Genomic DNA, 18927 nt, shown 5'->3' on the forward strand with positions numbered 1-18927 from the left:
ATTGTCGTTCCCATGCCGGGAATCGAACCCGGGCCGCCTGGGTGAAAGCCAGGAATCCTAACCACTAGACCACATGGGAAGTGGTGAGAAAGGGGGTGAACATTTTCACTTTCATATGTGAACGTAATAATTTAGTGTCCCGTGAAGATAGAAATTTAGTTCATGTACAGCCTAATTAAGGGTTTATCTAGTAACAAAGATGTTCCCTTCATGTTTGAAAGTCGATTAGCTATAAAGAAAGAGTTTTCCAGTGTATTATAAAAGTCACGTGACCACACATTAGTCACATGACTTAAAGATGTCTGCGCCTAGCATTCAAAAGTACTTCCTCGCAAAGCTGGTTGTTGTGTTCATCTATGTTTACATAGGAAACACAATTCCAATTGTGGTAAACACGTGGCCATTCACAGAAGCAACCATTAAAGGTAACTCTTGAAAAACACGCTTTTGCTATGCCGAATGCCGTAATAGTAGGGACAAGTTTTCCTCATCGTTTTACACACACCGGTAGTCTGTAGGCTGCAGCAGGCTACTTACTGATGTATGATAAAATGCTGAATTCTTATACCTGGTATGTAGTTTCTTTCTCACCCTGATACTGTATCATATACTGACGCGAATTTCTAAACAAATTGATTGATAGATCTGAAGTGATCGAGAATTAATAGAGAGATATCCATTTGTGCACACACGGTTTTTGTTATTCAGGGTGGAACGTCATCGCTAATAATGGATCGGCTTTGGACGCAGTTGAGCAAGGTGGATCGGTGTGCGAGGAGTTCGGAAAGTGTGCCACAAGTGTGGGATACGGTGCTGATCCAGACGAAATAGGGGAGACCACTCTGGACGCCATGATCATGGATGGGTGAGCTAGTTTGCTGGTAAAATTTTGAAAGTGTATCGGTATTCTGGTCAGCAGTTATATATGGTTCCCGTGGGTAACCATTCATAGAACCATTCCATCCGTTTCATCAGATATCTTTATATTGGAAGTCTTTCGTAGTTACACGGTAATGACACCGCACGACTTTGAAAAGAAACCATTTGGGTCACGTTTGGGTGTCGCCCGTCCAATTTTCTAAACGCATTTTGTACATGCATCGAATGATGTGCGATTGATTTTACCGCTTACGCACCCCCCGTGATAAACGCATCCGGGAAGAGGAATCATCTAAATAAATTTTTGACTGCTTCTATTTCTTGTCCCTGAACTCAGGTATATAATCTTTGCTTTACTACTTTTTGATAGCTGTCAAGTTAAAATTTGCCGGCGCTGGACATCAGTTAGTTATTATTCTAGCACATCAAGGCTGATGTCTTTGTTCCCTCGTTTTAACACTGCCTTCAGGACAAGCCACGATGTTGGGGCGGTGGGGGACCTGAGACGGGTTAAATCAGCCTTGTCGGTGGCTAGGGCCGTACTGGAGTATACAACTCATACCTTCTTAGTCGGCGAGTCAGGTAAGACCTGTTGCATTATAGAAAAAGCCAAATGTATTAAACCATACTAAATGGAGGCTTAAAAATAATGCTGGCTAGTTCGATGTTTTGGAATAAGGAAATGTAATTCGCCGCAATGAGCTTTCATTTGTAAGACGTGCCACACAACTATATAGTTATAACAACACTTGCATCACAGAGAGTAAAACCAGATCAGCATCGACAGTGTGATAATTGGCAAATGGCCACACGTAGCAGGTGAAATACGGCCTCTTGTCAATTTACCTCCGTTATGATTGGATTTGTTTCAGCTACAAATTTTGCTGCGGAGATGGGTTTCAGTGTCGTCGATCTGCACAGCAATTTTTCCACACAGCAGTTCAAAAGTTGGAGGAAAGCCAACTGTCAACCCAATTATCGGCAGGTAAACGTGTATTTAACATTTTTTTTACACCTTAATTATGCCGGCGGCTCACAGTACTATCCAGACCTGATACTGCCTTCCAATGAATTCTTTCATCTAAACTAACATACTTCTGAACCTAAAAATTCTGGTCTTCTGGAAAGCAGTTCCCATGACGGCCGTGGCAGCACATTGGAGTTTCTGACATCTAAGAGGAAACGGGTGTATTGCATGGCTGTATGGATCAGCTGACAGAGTATAGCTCAGAGCACAAAAGGAATGGCTTTTAGAACTATATGTCAGTCTGAGGGGGGTGAAAAGTGTGTGTTCATGTGGCCGTCTGATGTTACTAAGATTCCACTGACTGATGTGAAAAGTAAGATTTTTTCATACCCGTAATTTGTGATTTGTTCGATCTGATTTCAGAAATGCTTCAATCTCTGATAAGTTTACTCGGTGTTGCCTTACCTTGATAACATTTTAGCGGTAATATTGCAGGAATGGATCGTCAAGGAGTGTCTGTTGAGGGAGTTTGGTGGGTAAGGAAGCGGTGTTTGTGAAATCTTTGTGAATTCTGTTGACAGAATGTTGCACCCGACCCCACGAAATCATGTGGACCATATCAGCCTGTCAAGCGCCGAGCCAGACGACAGGTGGAGCGCAGTTCTCGCGTGAGTCCGTGGGTAGACGAGAACAATCACGACACTATCGGGTTGATCGCCATCGACAAAGATGGCAACATCGCGGGGGGTACCACAACAAATGGGATGAATCATAAAGTTCCAGGGTAAGATAAATATTGGTGCTAAAGTAACTTGTAAAACTGAATACAGAAACAAAATGTATTCCATAAATTGATCTTGACTAGCTGCACTGCTGAACGGCTGAATGGCTGACTGTTTAAAGTTTTGTTTGCAAAACTTGTAATCCAGCAGCAGGACGATCTTACTCGGTACTGCAAATGGCGGAATAGGGGAGATTCGTGTTCGAAATGATACGGTAGGGCTGTTATCACCTTTATCGCCAAGAGTTTGAGCTCGAAACTACTTACATGGGAACAGTGAAGTTTATCCCAGTTATATAGACCTAAGGCTTTGAAAGACGATCTTGCAACTTCCTCCCCTTGCACTGAGATAAATGCGCCAAATACATTTTTGTTCTGAGGCCGATGCCACATGGCGATTTTAGACTCGAAACATAAAACCTCAGTATAATACACAGTTTAGGCTCCAAGATATTAAAATTGTGGTAAAATTGTGCTATATTTCATTATTAAGAAGTGTGTATACATATAGATTTATGAATACATTCGGCGAATGGACCTTGAAACGAGATTTTTCCAGCCAGAAATATGGGCGTAACGTCACTGATTTCCACTGATCCAAAACAAACCACAGTAGAACATGATGTTTAAAGGAGAGCCCCAATGCTTTTATTTTCATACTAAATGTTCCCAGGACACAGTATTTTTGTTTGCTATGTTAGCGTGTAAACATCATTTAAAAAAAATATTATTTTATCTAGTTCCACTTAAAAAAAAAAAAACCTTAAAGTTGGACTGTCTGCCTATCTTGTCGGCCGCGGAGCCCTGGTGGGGTGACGTCATGCTGTGAAGACCAGCCGGTATTATGAATTGAAAAGCCCTGCAAAGCACTGTGTGCTTTTCCTGAAGGTATGACTAAATCTATGATTACCCCTGTACATCCACACGAGGATCCATGTAGTCGGGCCAGCTGATCGTGATTTGTAGTGACGAGAACAGTCTGTCGCTCAACACCAATGAAAGTAACTACCAGTAATCGTTTTAAAAAGTATCACCGCCAAAAATAAATAAAGCTTGAATTATGTTGAACGGAAACAGCGACTGGGAACGCATAAAAATGCCAATTAAAATTCCCATTAGTGCTTTAGGGTACGGCGTGCTGTGGGATAACACGCGTGCATAGGGGCTTTTATGCCATGTATAGCCTCGTGGCCGTTGCAGGGCAAAGGCTAGCGCCTCCCTAGAGCTCGTGTCATGAGCGGGGGGGTGGAGGGGGGACAAGCCTCGTCCATTGGCCTTTAATGTTAGTAGGCATGGCTGAATTAGTAAGTCATCCGTAGTCAAAGGTTTGATGAAATCAGTAATCTGATCCATATTTTCTAAATCTGTGGCCTTTTCAAGCAATGTATGTGACTTTACAGAACCCTGCGTTGTGTTACTGCAGTAGCAAAGCTACGCTTGGGCATGGAATAATCTCGAAGTTAGTAGTAAAAGTATAGTGATTGCCTCCTGTGGTCTGTGTCGTACACATGGAATGTACCGCCGTGACCTCACAAGGTCAACAGTGACGCGATCGAGATTTTATGATGTTGGATCATCCAATTCTACCGTTTGTCTTCCGTTTTCGACGTTTTAAACGATCGGAATGGATTCAGGGAACAAAAGCATCTATATGTAGTTAGGAAGGTCCAGCTCTGGGGTTCTACGTTAAAAGCCATTGTACTCTGTTGGAAAAATCTAAAACATTGAATAGAACTATTTTCTTGGAAAGTGTTGAGTGGTCTGTCATGTGATATATAATTTATTTTTGTGTTTTCTTTACCTTTAAAATATAATCTTAACTGGGGTAAACTATTAAAAAGGCCCTATTTCATCGGTTACGTTTGACCACTTACAAACTACATGTATCATCAAACTATGCTGTTGTCTTTTAGATTGATGGGACGTTATTGTCTCGTGTCTATGTCCCGACGTGCCTCTGAAGCACCGTTACAAACCTATCGGAAGTGGGACAAGTAAGCGGTGGAAGATCCTGAGTGCATTATTTCTTTTTAGCCCTAACAGTATATGCCTTTAAAGTGGAAGGTGGAACATAAAGTATTTTCACAGACAATGCCATTGAAGTTGAAAGCCTGCCAGTGCATAAGTAGATATAGTAATGTTCTTGGCCATTTATTTGACAGTCGAGTCGGGGATTCTCCAGTAGCTGGCGCCGGAGCTTACGTGGACAAAGATATAGGTGGCGCTGCCGGAACGGGGGATGGTGATGTCATGATGAGATTTTTGCCCGCGTAAGAGTTTCTGTTTTTACACAGCTGAATTGTATTTGATTTTTACGTGACTGTTTTAGTACAGAGTGATGCGAAAATGTAAGAAATGTATTTGTAGCATTTTCAGGCTATTGTGATCCCATTTTTTTGTTTATTTTTTTTTTGTTTGCTCTTCTTACATTTTCTGATCATTTTACAAAGTACCAACAAAAATCAAGTGATTATGAGCACAAGCTAAAGATGTAAATAAGGAAGTTTCTTGTTGTTATCACCAGTTACCAGACAGTGTCTTACATGGAGCAGGGACTTACCCCAGCGGATGCTGCAGAAAGAAGTATTAACCGAATTCTCAAATATTATCCTACGTTTTCGGGAGCTGTTGTTGCGGTAAATCTTAAAGGAGATCATGGTAAGATTTTCTGCAGCATGTGGATATAAACCAAACGTATCATGCATGAGATAGAGGAAGGCTATATTCTTGTTTTATCTCTGGTTTTGTAGTAGACATGATAGATGCAGATAGTCGAAAGTTTTGCACTGGCGAGTATTAAATCTTCTTAAAATGAAATGCAAACAGAAATGGAAATTTCTCCCTAACTGTTTGACCGGATTCAAGTCTCATGATGAAATCTTGCTAGACCAAAAAGAGAGCATTTCATATTCACATTGATGATCACAGAAAGACAAAATATTTAAGTTTTGTGTAAAACAAAATATCGCAGGATCGTCTCTGGTTTATTCCACTAAAACTTTGTTGGCCTTGCTATACCTGAACATTTGCTCGTTCGCCTGTGTCATCCACCTGGCGAACCCTGCCGCCGATGTATATATATATATATATATATATATATATATATATATATATATATATATATATAATGAGGTACATGAATGAAAACGTAGCTATAAAATTATTTCTTGTGCTTGAACTTGAGTTGTTCTTTATTCTGTTTCAGGCGGAGCGTGTCACGGATTTGACCTCTTTCCTTACAGTGTTCAGTCAGCACAGCTGCAAAACGTGACTGTATATAATGTGACCTGCATTAAAAAATATGTAAAGTATTCTGCGTCCGACAGAAAAGAAAGTAATTATTTCAACCTTATAGATTGGATTTCGCGTTTCATTCTCTATTATACTCAGAATGTATGAATAAAATTATAGCTTTTCCATTCAAGCATTGTGTTTTAATCTTACAATCAGATATTACGAATGGAACAATGGTTGTGTGAAAGTACTGCGTGGGTCATTCAGGATGCTGTAAGTGTGAAAGGGGCCGGGGAAGGATGTGCTAAATATGGATCTTGTCTCGCCTTAAATAGATCGTTTCCATTCTTGAAAAATTACACAATTTTAATGGCTTTAATCAAGTCTATGACGTAGTGCGCATGCGTGGGGATGTTTTGCTGCAGGACAATATAGGTTAAATATAATATATATTATATATAAATATAATAGGTTACAATATAGGTCTTGTTGCCAATCAGGGTGAGACAGTCATCGTAACTGTGACCATCTGCCACTCTGTGAGCAAGATCGTTGAAACTGCCACCCTTGCAACATTTATTATATCAACAGTACATAGGGGGCGGAACGTGCAAGGGGAGAACCCACGACCACAGGAGGCAGACAAGGATGGGTCTTGCGGGATCGGCGGTGGGTTTTGTGGGATCGGCGGTGGGTCTTGTGGGTCCGGCGGTGGGTCTGTGTTGGGCATTGTGGAATAGGAAATGAGGCTCACTGTTTCCTGACGCCCCGAAGGGCGCAGGATTTTGTGTGACTGAGGTAAACAATCTAGGGCCACCATGCTTCAATACATATACCGGCCCAGCCAGCACAGTTGGTAGAGCGTCCGCTTCGGGAGCGGTAGATTCACTGTCAATCCTGTGTCGAGTCACACCGAAGACTTTAAAAGAGGAAGTTGCAGCTTCCTCGCTTGGCGTTCAGCATGAAGGGATGGTACAACCGTATCCGTATAATGGCTCGGGCGGGGCGACTTATTTTCCTTCGGTAAGTCGTCTCAGTAAAGCAGCACTAAATAAAAGGGCGGTGGAAATCCGTCCTGCAAGAAGGAGGCACATTACATCCGTTCTAAGGATTCTTTCGTTGTCGTAAGACTGAAAAATTGTTAAGTACGACGTTAAACCCCAAGCACTCACTTACTCAATACATACACAGGGATCGCTTCGTTGGCCTATAATGATTTGTGGCATCGGGTCATACCAAAGACAAAATGGTACTTGTTTGTTGCCTGGCATGATGAGCAAGGAAACATGACTGGTTGGCCAGGTGTCAGTATAATGGTACTGACACAAATGGTCATGCATATAAACATCTAAGCTTGTCAGCGATGAAACTTCTGTTTTTGCCAGCGATGAAACTGGTATCCTTGTCAGCGATGACACTGGTATCCTTTTCAGTGATGAAACTGGTGCCCTTGTCAGCGATGAAGCTGGTATCCTTGTCAGCGATGAAACTGGTATCCTTGTAAGCGATGAAACTTGTGTCCTTGTCAGCAATGAAACCGATGTCCTTTTCAGCGATGAAACTGGTGTCCTTGTCAGCGATGAAACTGGTGTCCTTGCCAGTGATGAAACTAATTTCCTTGTCAGTGACGAGACTGGTATCTTTGTCCACGATGAAACCGGTGTCCTTATCAGCGATGAAATTGGTATCCTGTCAGCGATGAAACCAGAGATGAAACTGGCACCATTGCTAGCCGTGAAACTGGTAAATTGGTATCCTTGTAAAACGGACATACATCAAGTCAATTGGTATTTTTGTCAGCGATGAACTTGGTACTGTACCATCTTATTAGCAGGTACAGAAAACTTGGCGATGAGTTGTTTGTGGACGAAACGAACACAAACGATATGCCAACATATACCTCATGCTGTACACTTCAGAGAGTATACACTTGGCACAGACCGATATCTTCAGATTGCACAGTGCTCAGAATTGACGACAATGGTTTTTGACTGCTGCGTGCATGGGTAATAACTGGTTAGAATTTTTTTATACGTAGGCAGGAACGTAATACCCTGGTATGTGATTTTGATGACCTCTATCGATATGCGTGACCTTGAGCTAGCGTCGATTGAGAATGCGAGTATTAAAGGCTGTGTACGACACATGTGGGTGCATCAGTAGGTGATGGCCAGTTGTCTCACTTTCTTCCCAGCTTTTCTCATCTCTTGTCGGTAAGTGTTGTAGTTGATGCAGTGGGGCTGAGTCCGTCGTTCAACATCATATTCAATGGCCATCTTCTCGTCATCGATGACTGATTAAAGTGACAAGAAAAAAAATGAAAAAGGTATAATGAGATTAATTCCAGAGATTTCGTATATTACTAAATGTTAAAGAGCGTGTCTGTGTTATTTGTTATCCAAGCAACAGTATGTTAAGTGTGTATAGAATCCCATATGCAGGGGAAGTAGTGTACCGGCGATGCAGGGCGGAAATCTGGATACCAATTGATGACCGTTCACGCATGTAAGGCTAAGTCGACTCCTTTTCCATAAACACCACACAGAAACATACAAGGTTAGGAGGAAAATGGGTTATCTGTAGTTACTTTAAAATTATGGCGCAGTAATGCCACACTGAATCCTCACCTCCTTACTACTACATGTTTTCCATGCCAGCTCTTAATGGACTTATTCCCTTTGTATTAAATAACGACATCACACCTCAGTGCACCGGTGAGATTATCGTTTCACTTGTGCTAGTATTCCAGGTATTATGCGCTGGGAAAACGCCCTAACATACCACGTACAGAAATAGCCCAATCTTTCACCTAGCCATTTTTTAACCGGGACATTTCCCTTTATGCGTTAGTAGGTAAATGCTGTCAATTACACTCCAATCGACGAAATGGTCAACAGTTTATGTACGGACTATTGTGCCAATCTAGTGAGGTAAAACGAGTTTAAAACATGCCGTTACTTGACAGTCAGGGAAACAAGGTGGGGCAATTAGCATTAGGTCTAATCGATCACCAATCGATTGAGGCGAATCATGCTGTTAAACAGACAGCTTTATGATTGTCGTCACGTTTAGCCGTCCTCGTGTGGCGCGTTACTATGTTCGTACCTTCCTTAGGAGGTTGGAGTTGAAAAGCAGTTCTTCATAGTTGTTTGTGATTTATCCAGCTTAGGGAAGTGTTCTTCACCATGGTCTGTGTATAATTATCTGGCTTAGTGCTCAGGGTTTTCTTTACTGTAGCCTGCTTGTACTTACCTGGATTAGTGCTGAAGGTATTCTTCACTGTGGTCTGTGTGTACTTATCTGGATTAGTGATGAGAGTGTTTTTTACCGTGGTCTTTGTGTACTTATCTGACTTAGTGGTGAGGGTGTTTTCGCCGTGGTTTGTGTGTACTTATCTGGCCTAGTGCTGAAGGTGTTCTTCACTGTGGTCTGTGAGTATTTATCTGGATTAGTGGTGATGGTGTTCTTCACTGTGGTCTGTGAGTATTTATCTGGATTAGTGGTGATGGTGTTCTTCACTGTGGTCTGTGTGTATTTCTCTGGCTTAGTGATGTTTGTGTTCTTCACTCTGGTCTGTGTGTACTTATCTGGCTTAGGGTGAGGGTGTTCTTCACTGTGGTCTGTGTGTACTTATCTTGCTAAGTGATGGTTTGTGTTCTTCACTGTGGTCTGTGTGTACTTATCTTGCTTAGTAGTGAGGGTTCTCTTTACTGTGGTCTGTGTGTACTTATCTGTCTTAGCGGAGGTGGTGTTCTTCACTGTGGTCTGTGTGTACTTATCTGGCTTAGAAGTGAGGGTGTTCTTCACTGTGGTCAGTATGAACGTATCTGGCTAAGTGGTGATGGTGTTCTTCACTGAGGTCTGTGTGTACTTATCTGGATTAGTGGTGATGGTGTTCTTCACTTCTGTGTGCTTACCTTGCTTGGTGGGGAGAGTGTTTTTCACAGTGGTCTGTGCATTCCTTAGTTCTCCATACACTCGGAAGGTTTCGAGTTGGGTGAGGAGATTGTTGGGGACAGGAGGCGGGGTACATCCAAGCCAAGGCTGTCGAGCATCAGTCGATCGTCCGAACACCGCTGTCCAAGTCCTTACCTGCGAGAAGCAAAAGTCAATCAACACATATTTTTTATTGGTTGATTATTATTTGCTGATTTATTTCTTTTTTAAAATATTTATGCATTTGACGTGTATGGCTGATAGAGATTGGACAGAGCCCATGGCTAAATACCACAACTCCCCAGATACCCGACAAGCCTTCCAACATAAAGTCGCCGCCATCTTGCCACAAGAAACTACCACACCTTCTCAGACACCCGACAAACCTTCCGACATAAAGTCGCAGCCACCTTGCCACATAAAATTACCAAACCTTTCCAGATACCCGACAAACCTGACGACAGCCATTTTGCCAAGTGAGACAAACCTTTCCTCTCCGAGTTTCATTCGATACATTAGTCGAAAACAATCAACATACCTGACCATTAGTACACTTATTGATACATCGGTTTTGCCAAATCTCGTTCTCTTCACCCTCCTGTGGTGATTTGGGGTTAAAATTGATTGATTTTACTCGATACGAGCTCGTTGATCTTGCTCGGTGAAAAATCAGCAAAAATCTTTTGGATAAAGATGAAGTTTTGAGCTTGGAAAAAAAGGTTTAAAATCCATTATCACCATCATAATAAAAGACCGTGATTTCAGAAAGATTATTAACTCTTTTTCGCTGGAACACTTATTTCAGTACATCTACATATACAGTTACGTTGCTTTTCTGATCATACAGTCTGACAAACTGCCTCCCACCAACCTTCATTCGTTAGACAATCCACATCATGCACATTCCAGCATACTTTGCTCTCGAATATTAATGAATTTCGTTCCTTTACTCACATACAATGTCAAGTCGCATAGCGCCTATTAGCATGCAAGTGTTTTCCAGCCTAACTGTAGGTTACTTCCAATTTCATGACTTACCTCAGCTGCTGAACCCTTGGTTAGAAGATTGGCTTTGGATGTCATGGCTCTCCCTGCTGGTGCAGAACGCTCTACAGCCACCTCTCCTAGCTGTATGGTAGATTGTACCGACTTTCACTGGTCAGTCAGTCTGTGCTGTGCGGGGCTCGCTCCAGCGTGAGGAAACCGAAGGCTTAACGTCACGCTGGGCGAGCGGTGTTAAAACCGTGTAACACAGCTAATACTTTTGTCTGATTTTGTGGTAAGAATATCAGGTAGGTATAAATACAGCATAATGCAGCCCTAAATGCCAGACTTAATACATCATCAATACACGAGTATTTATGTGCCGTTTCAAGTGTTCTTTTTGAGCGATTTATAGGTTTAGAGATAAGCTATATGCTGGAGCTTGTGTTGTAACCCATACAACCCAGCACTTAACCCCACTGAAAATATCTAATACCGCTTTGTAGAGTGTAGCATTGGCTGGCAGAACCATGTAATGCAGCTAGGTTACAGGTACAGTGATCATATAATATTTATTTATTTATTTATTTATTTATTTATTTGATTGGTGTTTTACGCCGTACTCAAGAATATTTCACTTATACGACGGCGGCCAACATTATGGTGGGTGGAAACCGGGCAGAGCCCGCGGGAAACCCACGACCGTCCGCAGGTTGCTGGAAGACCTTCCCACGCATAATAGTATATAAAATAATTTGAGATAAACAAATGAGTAATATACTGATGAGTCAAGTTGTTCAGAAACAAAGTGTCATCTTTTCAAGAAAAAGAGGTTTGTCTTGTACCTGGTGAAGGTTAGAGGTTTACTCCTATCACCTCGGTGACGTCCAACAATAAACCTGGCAGTCGTCATGTGAGTGAAAAAATATTGAGCACGGCGTAAAACACCGACCAGTCAATCAGTCAAGCAATCTGTCTATCTATCAATCAATTTATCTGGTTGGGAGTAATCGCCCTACTCTAGTTAATGACGAGAGTAACCAATCATCCATTAGCAGTCAAGTACCTAAAACATCTCATGAGAGTTGGAGTTGTCTGTATGCAACCTTTCAGCATGAAGGAATCAAACACCAAATCAGTCAATCAATCAATCAACTAACCAACCATGACCATGGGACGATGGCCTGCAAGAGGAATAACGCTTTGAGGTTAGCGAAAGAGCAAGCTATATATGTAGAAACCGAAAGTTTCCAAGTCATTTATTGAATCGCCTATTGTACATCACAGCACCAGCCTAAGTCTAAATCAATCGGAAGAATGATGAATAAATCAGGGATTTATTGACTTGTACAGAAGAACGTGGTTTCAAGGATGAAAGCGCATCGCAGAATCCATTTGCTCGTGGTTAATGAGGTGTGGCCTGGGAGTTATCTCCCGCTGTCTAAGCTGTTTAATTCACGTCTGCTTTCACACTACACTTTGCTCCTGTGAAATGGCGAAACAGGCTAAACCATTCAAACTTACACAGGTCGTCCTAACAAGCGTTCTGTTTTGTTCTTTTCTGTCTTTACTTATCTATTCGATTGGACGCCGTATACAAGAATACTTATCCTGTACGACGGCGGCCAGCATTATGATGAGGGAAAAAAACCCCCAAAAAAACCCCACGCCATCATCACGTGATTCATGACGATTACAGACAAGTAAGAAACGTAATAACAGCACCACTCTATGTTTAAATCGATCAGACGAATGATGAATAAAACAGGGATTGATTGACCTGTACAGAAGAGCGTGATCTCAAGGATAAACGCGCCAAACAGAATCCATTTGCTCGTGGTCAATGAGGTATTGTCTCCCATTGTCTTGTCTATTTAATTCATTCTAAACTTTAGTCATATGGAATTACGAACCGGCATAAACCATCTCACTGAAACAAGTCCTCCTCAGACGTGTTCTTTTTTTCTGTATTTATATATGTATGCGTTTGTATTTTCATGCCACACCCAAGGACATCTCTCCTACATGACGGCTGCCAACATTATGGTGAGGAATAAAAAAACTTGATTTTTTCTGTATAGTTGTCCTCCTACACCTTAAAAATGATTTGTTTTTATACCGCTTGGAACCAAGCAGTTTAGGCGGAAATGCTTTTATTGCTTTTAACGAAATGGTCCTCGCATGAGCGGAAATTAGAGTGAGTGATTGAGTGCTTGGGGTTAAACATCTTATTTAACAATTTTTCAGTCATCTGACGACGAAGGAGTCCTTGGAGTGCATGTAATGTGACCCCTTGTTGCAGGACGGATTTCCACCGCTCTTTTATCTAGTGCTGCTTCACTGAGACGCCTTACCGAAGACAAGTAAGCTGCCCCACCCGAGCCATTACACTGATATGGGTCAACCAGTCGTTGAACTATCCCCTTAATGCTGAAAGCCAGGCGAGGAAGGCGAGTCAACTTTTTTTAAGGTCCTAGGTGAGCCCCGACCCAGGATTGATCCTGGATCTACCGCTCCCGAAGCGGATGCTCTACCAGCTGAGTTATCGGGACTGGTAATCATCGAAATCAGAGCTGCATCTGTTTAATGGTGTGAATACCGATTGGATCTGCGCCTCAATGGGTTGTTGTCTTTTTACACGGTGGTGAACTGTTGGAAACTATGCGCTGAAATAGACATTCGTATACCGGCCGTCAACCAAGAACCAAGCAATTCCCAAAACGACGTTTAACACAAACTACCAAATGACTAAGAAAGTATACTCAGTATGAAAATAGGACTTTATCATGCAAAGAGAAGCAGCCAACAGTTTTGAATGATGTTGGAAAGACGCAAGGTATGTTCTAGGCGACTGAGTGGTTTAACGTCCTACTTAACAATTTTTTTAGTCATATGACGATGAAGGAGTCCTTAGAGCGTATGCCACATGCTTCCTTGTTGCAGGACGGATTTCCACCGCTCTCTTGTCTAGTGCTGCTTCACTGAGACGACGTACCGAAGGCAAGTAAGCCACATCAACCGAACCATTATACTGACATGGGTCAGCCGGTCATTTCACTATCCCCTTGAAGGAGAACAAAACTTAAAAACATGACACTATAGGCTGAAAAGAACACATTACTTTCTATCTTGTGGTGCCTGCTGCATGACTTTGCGATTTTTCCTCGCCATACACGTAAAGCATAAATACGGCAAAGCTGGCATAAATCGCTGAGTCTATCGCGTCCTCCATCTTTAACACCCTGTATTTTATGCTGAGGGTGTGTTGCCTCTCAGCCATTGAGAATGGTTAAAACTGCCGGCTTGTTAGTGTAATCTCGGAACCTACATCCAACATTCCGGTTTCCCGATCATCAAGCGGAGAACGAACTGTACTGTTCGCTAGCGTGTTGGAAGAAGAGTTCTACCCGAAATATACGAACTGCACTTCGACTGTTTCAGCACGATGAATATACTGCCCCTAACCCCTAGCTCCAGGCTAAGCGAAATTAGACACCATCATGAAGCAGAGTGCCAGGGATTCTGGAGTGAGTGAGGGAATGCTTGGGGTTTAACGTCGTACTTCACAATTTTTCAGTCATATGACGACAAAGTCCTTAGAGTGCAGGTAACTTGACTACTCCTTGCAGGACGGATTCCCACCGCATTTTTCTCTAGTGATGTGTCACTGAGACGACTTGCCGAAGGCAAGTAAACGACCCCGCCCTGGCCATTTTACTGATACTATTACATTATACTGGTCTACCAGTCGTTGCGCTATCTCCTTTATGCTGAAGGCCAAGCGAGGAAGTTACAACTACCTCTTCTGAGGTCTTATATATATATATATATATATATATATATATATATATATATATATATATATATATATATAAGCGTCCGACATTCCTATACCAATCGTAGTCCGTAAAGGGCGTTCCAAGTCGATAATCGCAAGATCCATTTCCAAAAGAACGTTTAACACTAACTCCCAAAGACAAAGGTATGAAAGAAATTATACAAATAAGAAATAAAGCCGGTAACACACGAGAGAGAAGTGGTCATCAGTTTTCAATGATGCCGGGCAGACAATGAATATTCCAGGCATGAATTCCATATCAAAGTTCAAATTCGTAGTCCGTGAATGAGTTCCATGTCAAATAACAATTAAACAAGTATCTCAGTCGCGCTTTAATTGCAACTGTTCATAAAGGCATCATGCTGATGTAATGAGCATGGCTACCTTTAAGCGGTACCTAGCCCCAGTTAAGCGGTATTAGATACAGTTTGAAAATGACGAGCGTTACAGACCCTAACCGATCAGATTGTGATTCAAAAGTAACGGACGATTACGTCTTTCCCGTTAATATGTAAAGATCTCATACTACAAGAGGCGCCATCTATGATGTTACACATGACATACAAGATAGACGGTTACACTGGGAAACCAGCGCCATCTATGTTGTTAAATACCATGTACGTCATAGATATGTACATAGGGATAACAGCGCCATCTATGTGGTTGATCACAATGCAGATCGCCAGAGATTCTGAACGCTCTGTCTATACCTGCAACGAGAGTGTTATACTCATTGTAGAATTTGAGAAACTTAGAATGAAGGCGTTTGATGGAGTATCCTTGACAAACTAGTTTTTGAACTAGCAACTTGTGACGCAGATTAAAGTCATCACAATTAACGCAAGATCTGACAAATGCTACAAGGCGAGATATGTATACGCCATATGCAGGACCCTTTGGTATATTGCTATCTAAATAAGGATAATTTACAATATCAAAATTGAAATTATCAATTTCGTGAAAGGAGACCTTGTTCGTCTTTGTACAGATATACATCCAAATAAGATGTACCATCAGGACTATTTGTTGTCTCCTTTAAATCCAATGAAGGCGGATAGATTTCCTTCACCGCTTCAGCAATATGGGGATTAGGCCTATTTAACGCCAGTAGATCATCAATATACCTCTTGGTAAATGAAAAGGATCGAGCTTTAAAGATATTACTTTTAAGTAATTTCTGCATATATTCGTACCCAGGATTGACCCTAGATCTACCATTCACGGTATTAAGCACGATGAATATACAGCTCCTAGCTCTAGGTTAAGCGCAATTAGACACAGTCATGAAGCAGAGTGCCAGGGATTCAGTAGACTCTGTCCAAATTTACTTACACGAGAATTATACTCATTGTAAAACTTAAGAAACTTCTAGCGAATAACCTTGACACACAAGGTTTTGCAGTAATAACTTGTGACGTTGATTTAAATCGTCACATAACATACAGGATCTAACAAATGCCATAAAGTACAGTAAGATATCTACACACCATATGCAAGACCCTTCGATACACTGCTGTTCAAGTAAGGGTAATTTACTGACTCAAAATTGAAACTGCGAGAGAGGAAACCGTTTTGGTCTTCGTACAAATATAGATCAAGATAAGATGTACGTTAGGGAGAGTCTCTGGTTTCCTTTAAATCCACGAATGGTCGTGGGTTTCCCCTGGGGTCTGACCCCTTCCCTTCCACCATAATGCTGGCGGCCGTCGTATAAGTAAAATATTTGTGGGTACGGCGTAAAACACCAATCAGTCAAATCAATCAAATCCTTTAAATCCATCGAAGGTGGATATATATCTTTCACGGTCTTTGCTAAATGTGGATTGTTTAAAGCCAGCAGATCATCAGTATACGGTTTACTGAATGAGAAAAATTGGACCTGGTGGGGATTACTCCTTAATAGCTTCTGCATATAGCCGTATTTAAATGAGAACAGGCATAGGTCGGCGAAAAGGGGGCACGATTGGTACCTATCGGAATACCTATACCTATATTTTATATAGATGTTATTAATGACAAATTCTATGAATGGTAATCCTTGTATTGTAGTTAAACTGGTGAAGGCTTTGTCGCTTTAGCCTTGGACTCATTCGAAGTCGTTGGTTTTGTGTTTTGATTTTTGATTTCAAAATGTCATTTTAAACAAAACTTTAAAGCGTTCCGAGCTAACACAATCCTCCGCCACAGTTAAATGATCAAATCAGAATGCACTATACAGATAAAGGGACAATACTGTGCATATGTGTCGTCGGCTATCTCGTAATGGTGAAGAATCGTTACAAAATTCCTGAACCCAGACCATCAAACTGACAAACTGACTGGCATGCAGGCGGACAGAGGGACTGGATAATATATTCATTTTAAACGACATATTCATTTATTTGATTTTTGCTTGGAGCAAACCTGAGCGCCCCTGGTCTTGGACGAATGTTAAATTGTGCTAACAGCCATCTGAAAACCGCGATCAGCTCCCCTCCGAGAGTAAGGAAATGTAGACAAGTAACTGCACGTGGTGGCTAACTTTCTCTTCAAGAATTTAGCGGCGTCCACAAATGCGAACGGTCAACCGAATTATCTCCCTTTGGCCGTCGTTGTTACGCATACATGTGCATAGGGAGGCCTATTTGTTTTATATAATTTATTTATTTATTTGATTGGTGTTTTACGCCGTACTCAAGAATATTTCACTTATACGACGGCGGCCAGCATTATGGTGGGTGGAAACCGGGCACAGCCCGGGGGAAACCCACGACCATCCGCAGGTTGCTGGCAGACCTTCCCACTTACGGCCGGAGAGGAAGCCAGCATGAACTGGACTTGAACTCACAGCGACCGCATTGGTGAGAGGCTCCTGGGTCATTACGCTGCGCTAGCGCGCTAACCCACTGAGCTACGGAGGCCCCTGTTTTATATAAAATTGTCAGTCCCAAAATGTGTTAATACATCATCACACCGAGATACATTTCCAAAAGGAAGTTAATCAAGTGGCATATGTGTTAATTCATCACACATAACTGATGAATTTTCATCTTTTGGATCCAGAATCCACCTCACAGGCTATGGAAGCCACACGGTGTATTTGTCAATCAAATTTCGTATTTGATTGATTTTTTACTACGGACTTAAAACTTTCTTCATTCTCGATGGATACGATACATAAAACAGGTAACATGACATAAAACTGAACTGGATTGTAATTAAATGGTGTAAATATTACTGTACTTCTGATATCATAAACTGACAAATAGGGTGTGTGCTTGTTTACTACACAAACTCGAGGTCACGTGTGGAAGTGACTTACGTGCATTACACCGGTCTTGTCTGGTAGATACATTCTTCCGAAAAGTTTGTACGCACCATACCGCGGAAATAACCACTTGGAAATCGTTCGATGAATGATAGGATGGCTGTGTACATGACGTAGGGGATATATGGAAATGAATTGCCACGCATTTAAAGAAAAGAGTAGTCTTCACACAGGACTATCAAACTTAACTTAATAACTCTCACGTGAACTTTGCTAAGTTTTTTCTTCTTGTGAATGCAAAGTTTGGTGTATATGACAGGTTTACTTTTTTTCAAAGGTTTTATTCGTCTTTAATATTATCGCCATAAATGTTGATATGGAATTTTTGTTTGTTATATTCTATTGTTTTCTAATCCAATCCATTGTGCGCTACGGTAGCCCAGACGTTTCCGACTTGGGCACTGAAGTTCAATTCAACACTCCCTTTTAGAATGAATCATTTTTCTCCTATTTTCTTCTACTTTTTGTATCATCTTTTATTAGCGGTTTTCTTCTTTGTTCAGTTGGGCTTTAATCGACATTTTAACTTTTATTGCCCTGCCGGTATCTAGTTTGTTTTACTGGACTGTGTTTTACTGCCGTTGTATAGTGAACCGTACTATACATTACACATGTATATGATTCACATGGGGTTTTGCATTCAATAATAGACCTACATGCACAGCATTCTAACTGCTGCCCGTATATTTCCCATAGGTAAGCTCACATATAATGTTGAAACAAATATTTGTATACCGGTAAGTCAAATATATAAGCAGTCACTGACAAAGATAATCACATCTTTCCATGCGGCGCCATCATCACATGACTGACGACAATTATAGACAAATGAGGAACATTACAGGACTCCAGTGGACCATCCTAATGGCCTTAATTTGCTTCCCGCCAGCCGCAAACATTCCGCAGTTAATATGGCAGAGTTAAATGCTATAAAACAGCTTGAGCCATATAATTTAAAACATAGGAAATTTAAAAAAACATAACTGGCTGACATTTACACT

General features: G+C 41.5%; 1 protein-coding gene and 1 non-coding gene across 2 annotated transcripts; one reads left to right on the forward strand and one right to left on the reverse strand.

Annotated features, from left to right (window-relative positions):
• Positions 1-7: 7 nt before the first annotated feature.
• Positions 8-79, reverse strand: Trnae-uuc (transfer RNA glutamic acid (anticodon UUC)). The gene has a single exon. It is a non-coding gene; the product is annotated as a tRNA-Glu (tRNA).
• A 219-nt stretch (positions 80-298) lies between these two features.
• Positions 299-6040, forward strand: LOC135472483 (N(4)-(Beta-N-acetylglucosaminyl)-L-asparaginase-like). Its single transcript, XM_064752004.1, has 8 exons — positions 299-425; positions 709-865; positions 1349-1461; positions 1752-1864; positions 2428-2630; positions 4790-4897; positions 5152-5285; positions 5833-6040. The coding sequence occupies exons 1-8, from the start codon at positions 299-301 to the stop codon at positions 6024-6026; spliced, it is 1149 nt and encodes a 382-aa protein (XP_064608074.1). The 3' UTR covers positions 6027-6040.
• The last annotated feature ends 12887 nt before the right edge of the window (positions 6041-18927 follow it).

Source organism: Liolophura sinensis, chromosome 8 (genome assembly GCF_032854445.1).
Source record: "Liolophura sinensis isolate JHLJ2023 chromosome 8, CUHK_Ljap_v2, whole genome shotgun sequence".
Classification (NCBI taxonomy): domain Eukaryota; kingdom Metazoa; phylum Mollusca; class Polyplacophora; order Chitonida; family Chitonidae; genus Liolophura; species Liolophura sinensis.

Excerpts from the sequence above, each read along its gene's own strand:
- LOC135472483 (XM_064752004.1), top strand. The coding sequence starts at position 299 with ATGTCTGCGCCTAGCATTCAAAAGTACTTCCTCGCAAAGCTGGTTGTT. Across the intron at positions 4,898-5,151 it reads ATGATGAGATTTTTGCCCGC|TTACCAGACAGTGTCTTACA; the intron begins GTAAGAGTTTCT and ends TGTTATCACCAG. Across the intron at positions 5,286-5,832 it reads AAATCTTAAAGGAGATCATG|GCGGAGCGTGTCACGGATTT; the intron begins GTAAGATTTTCT and ends ATTCTGTTTCAG.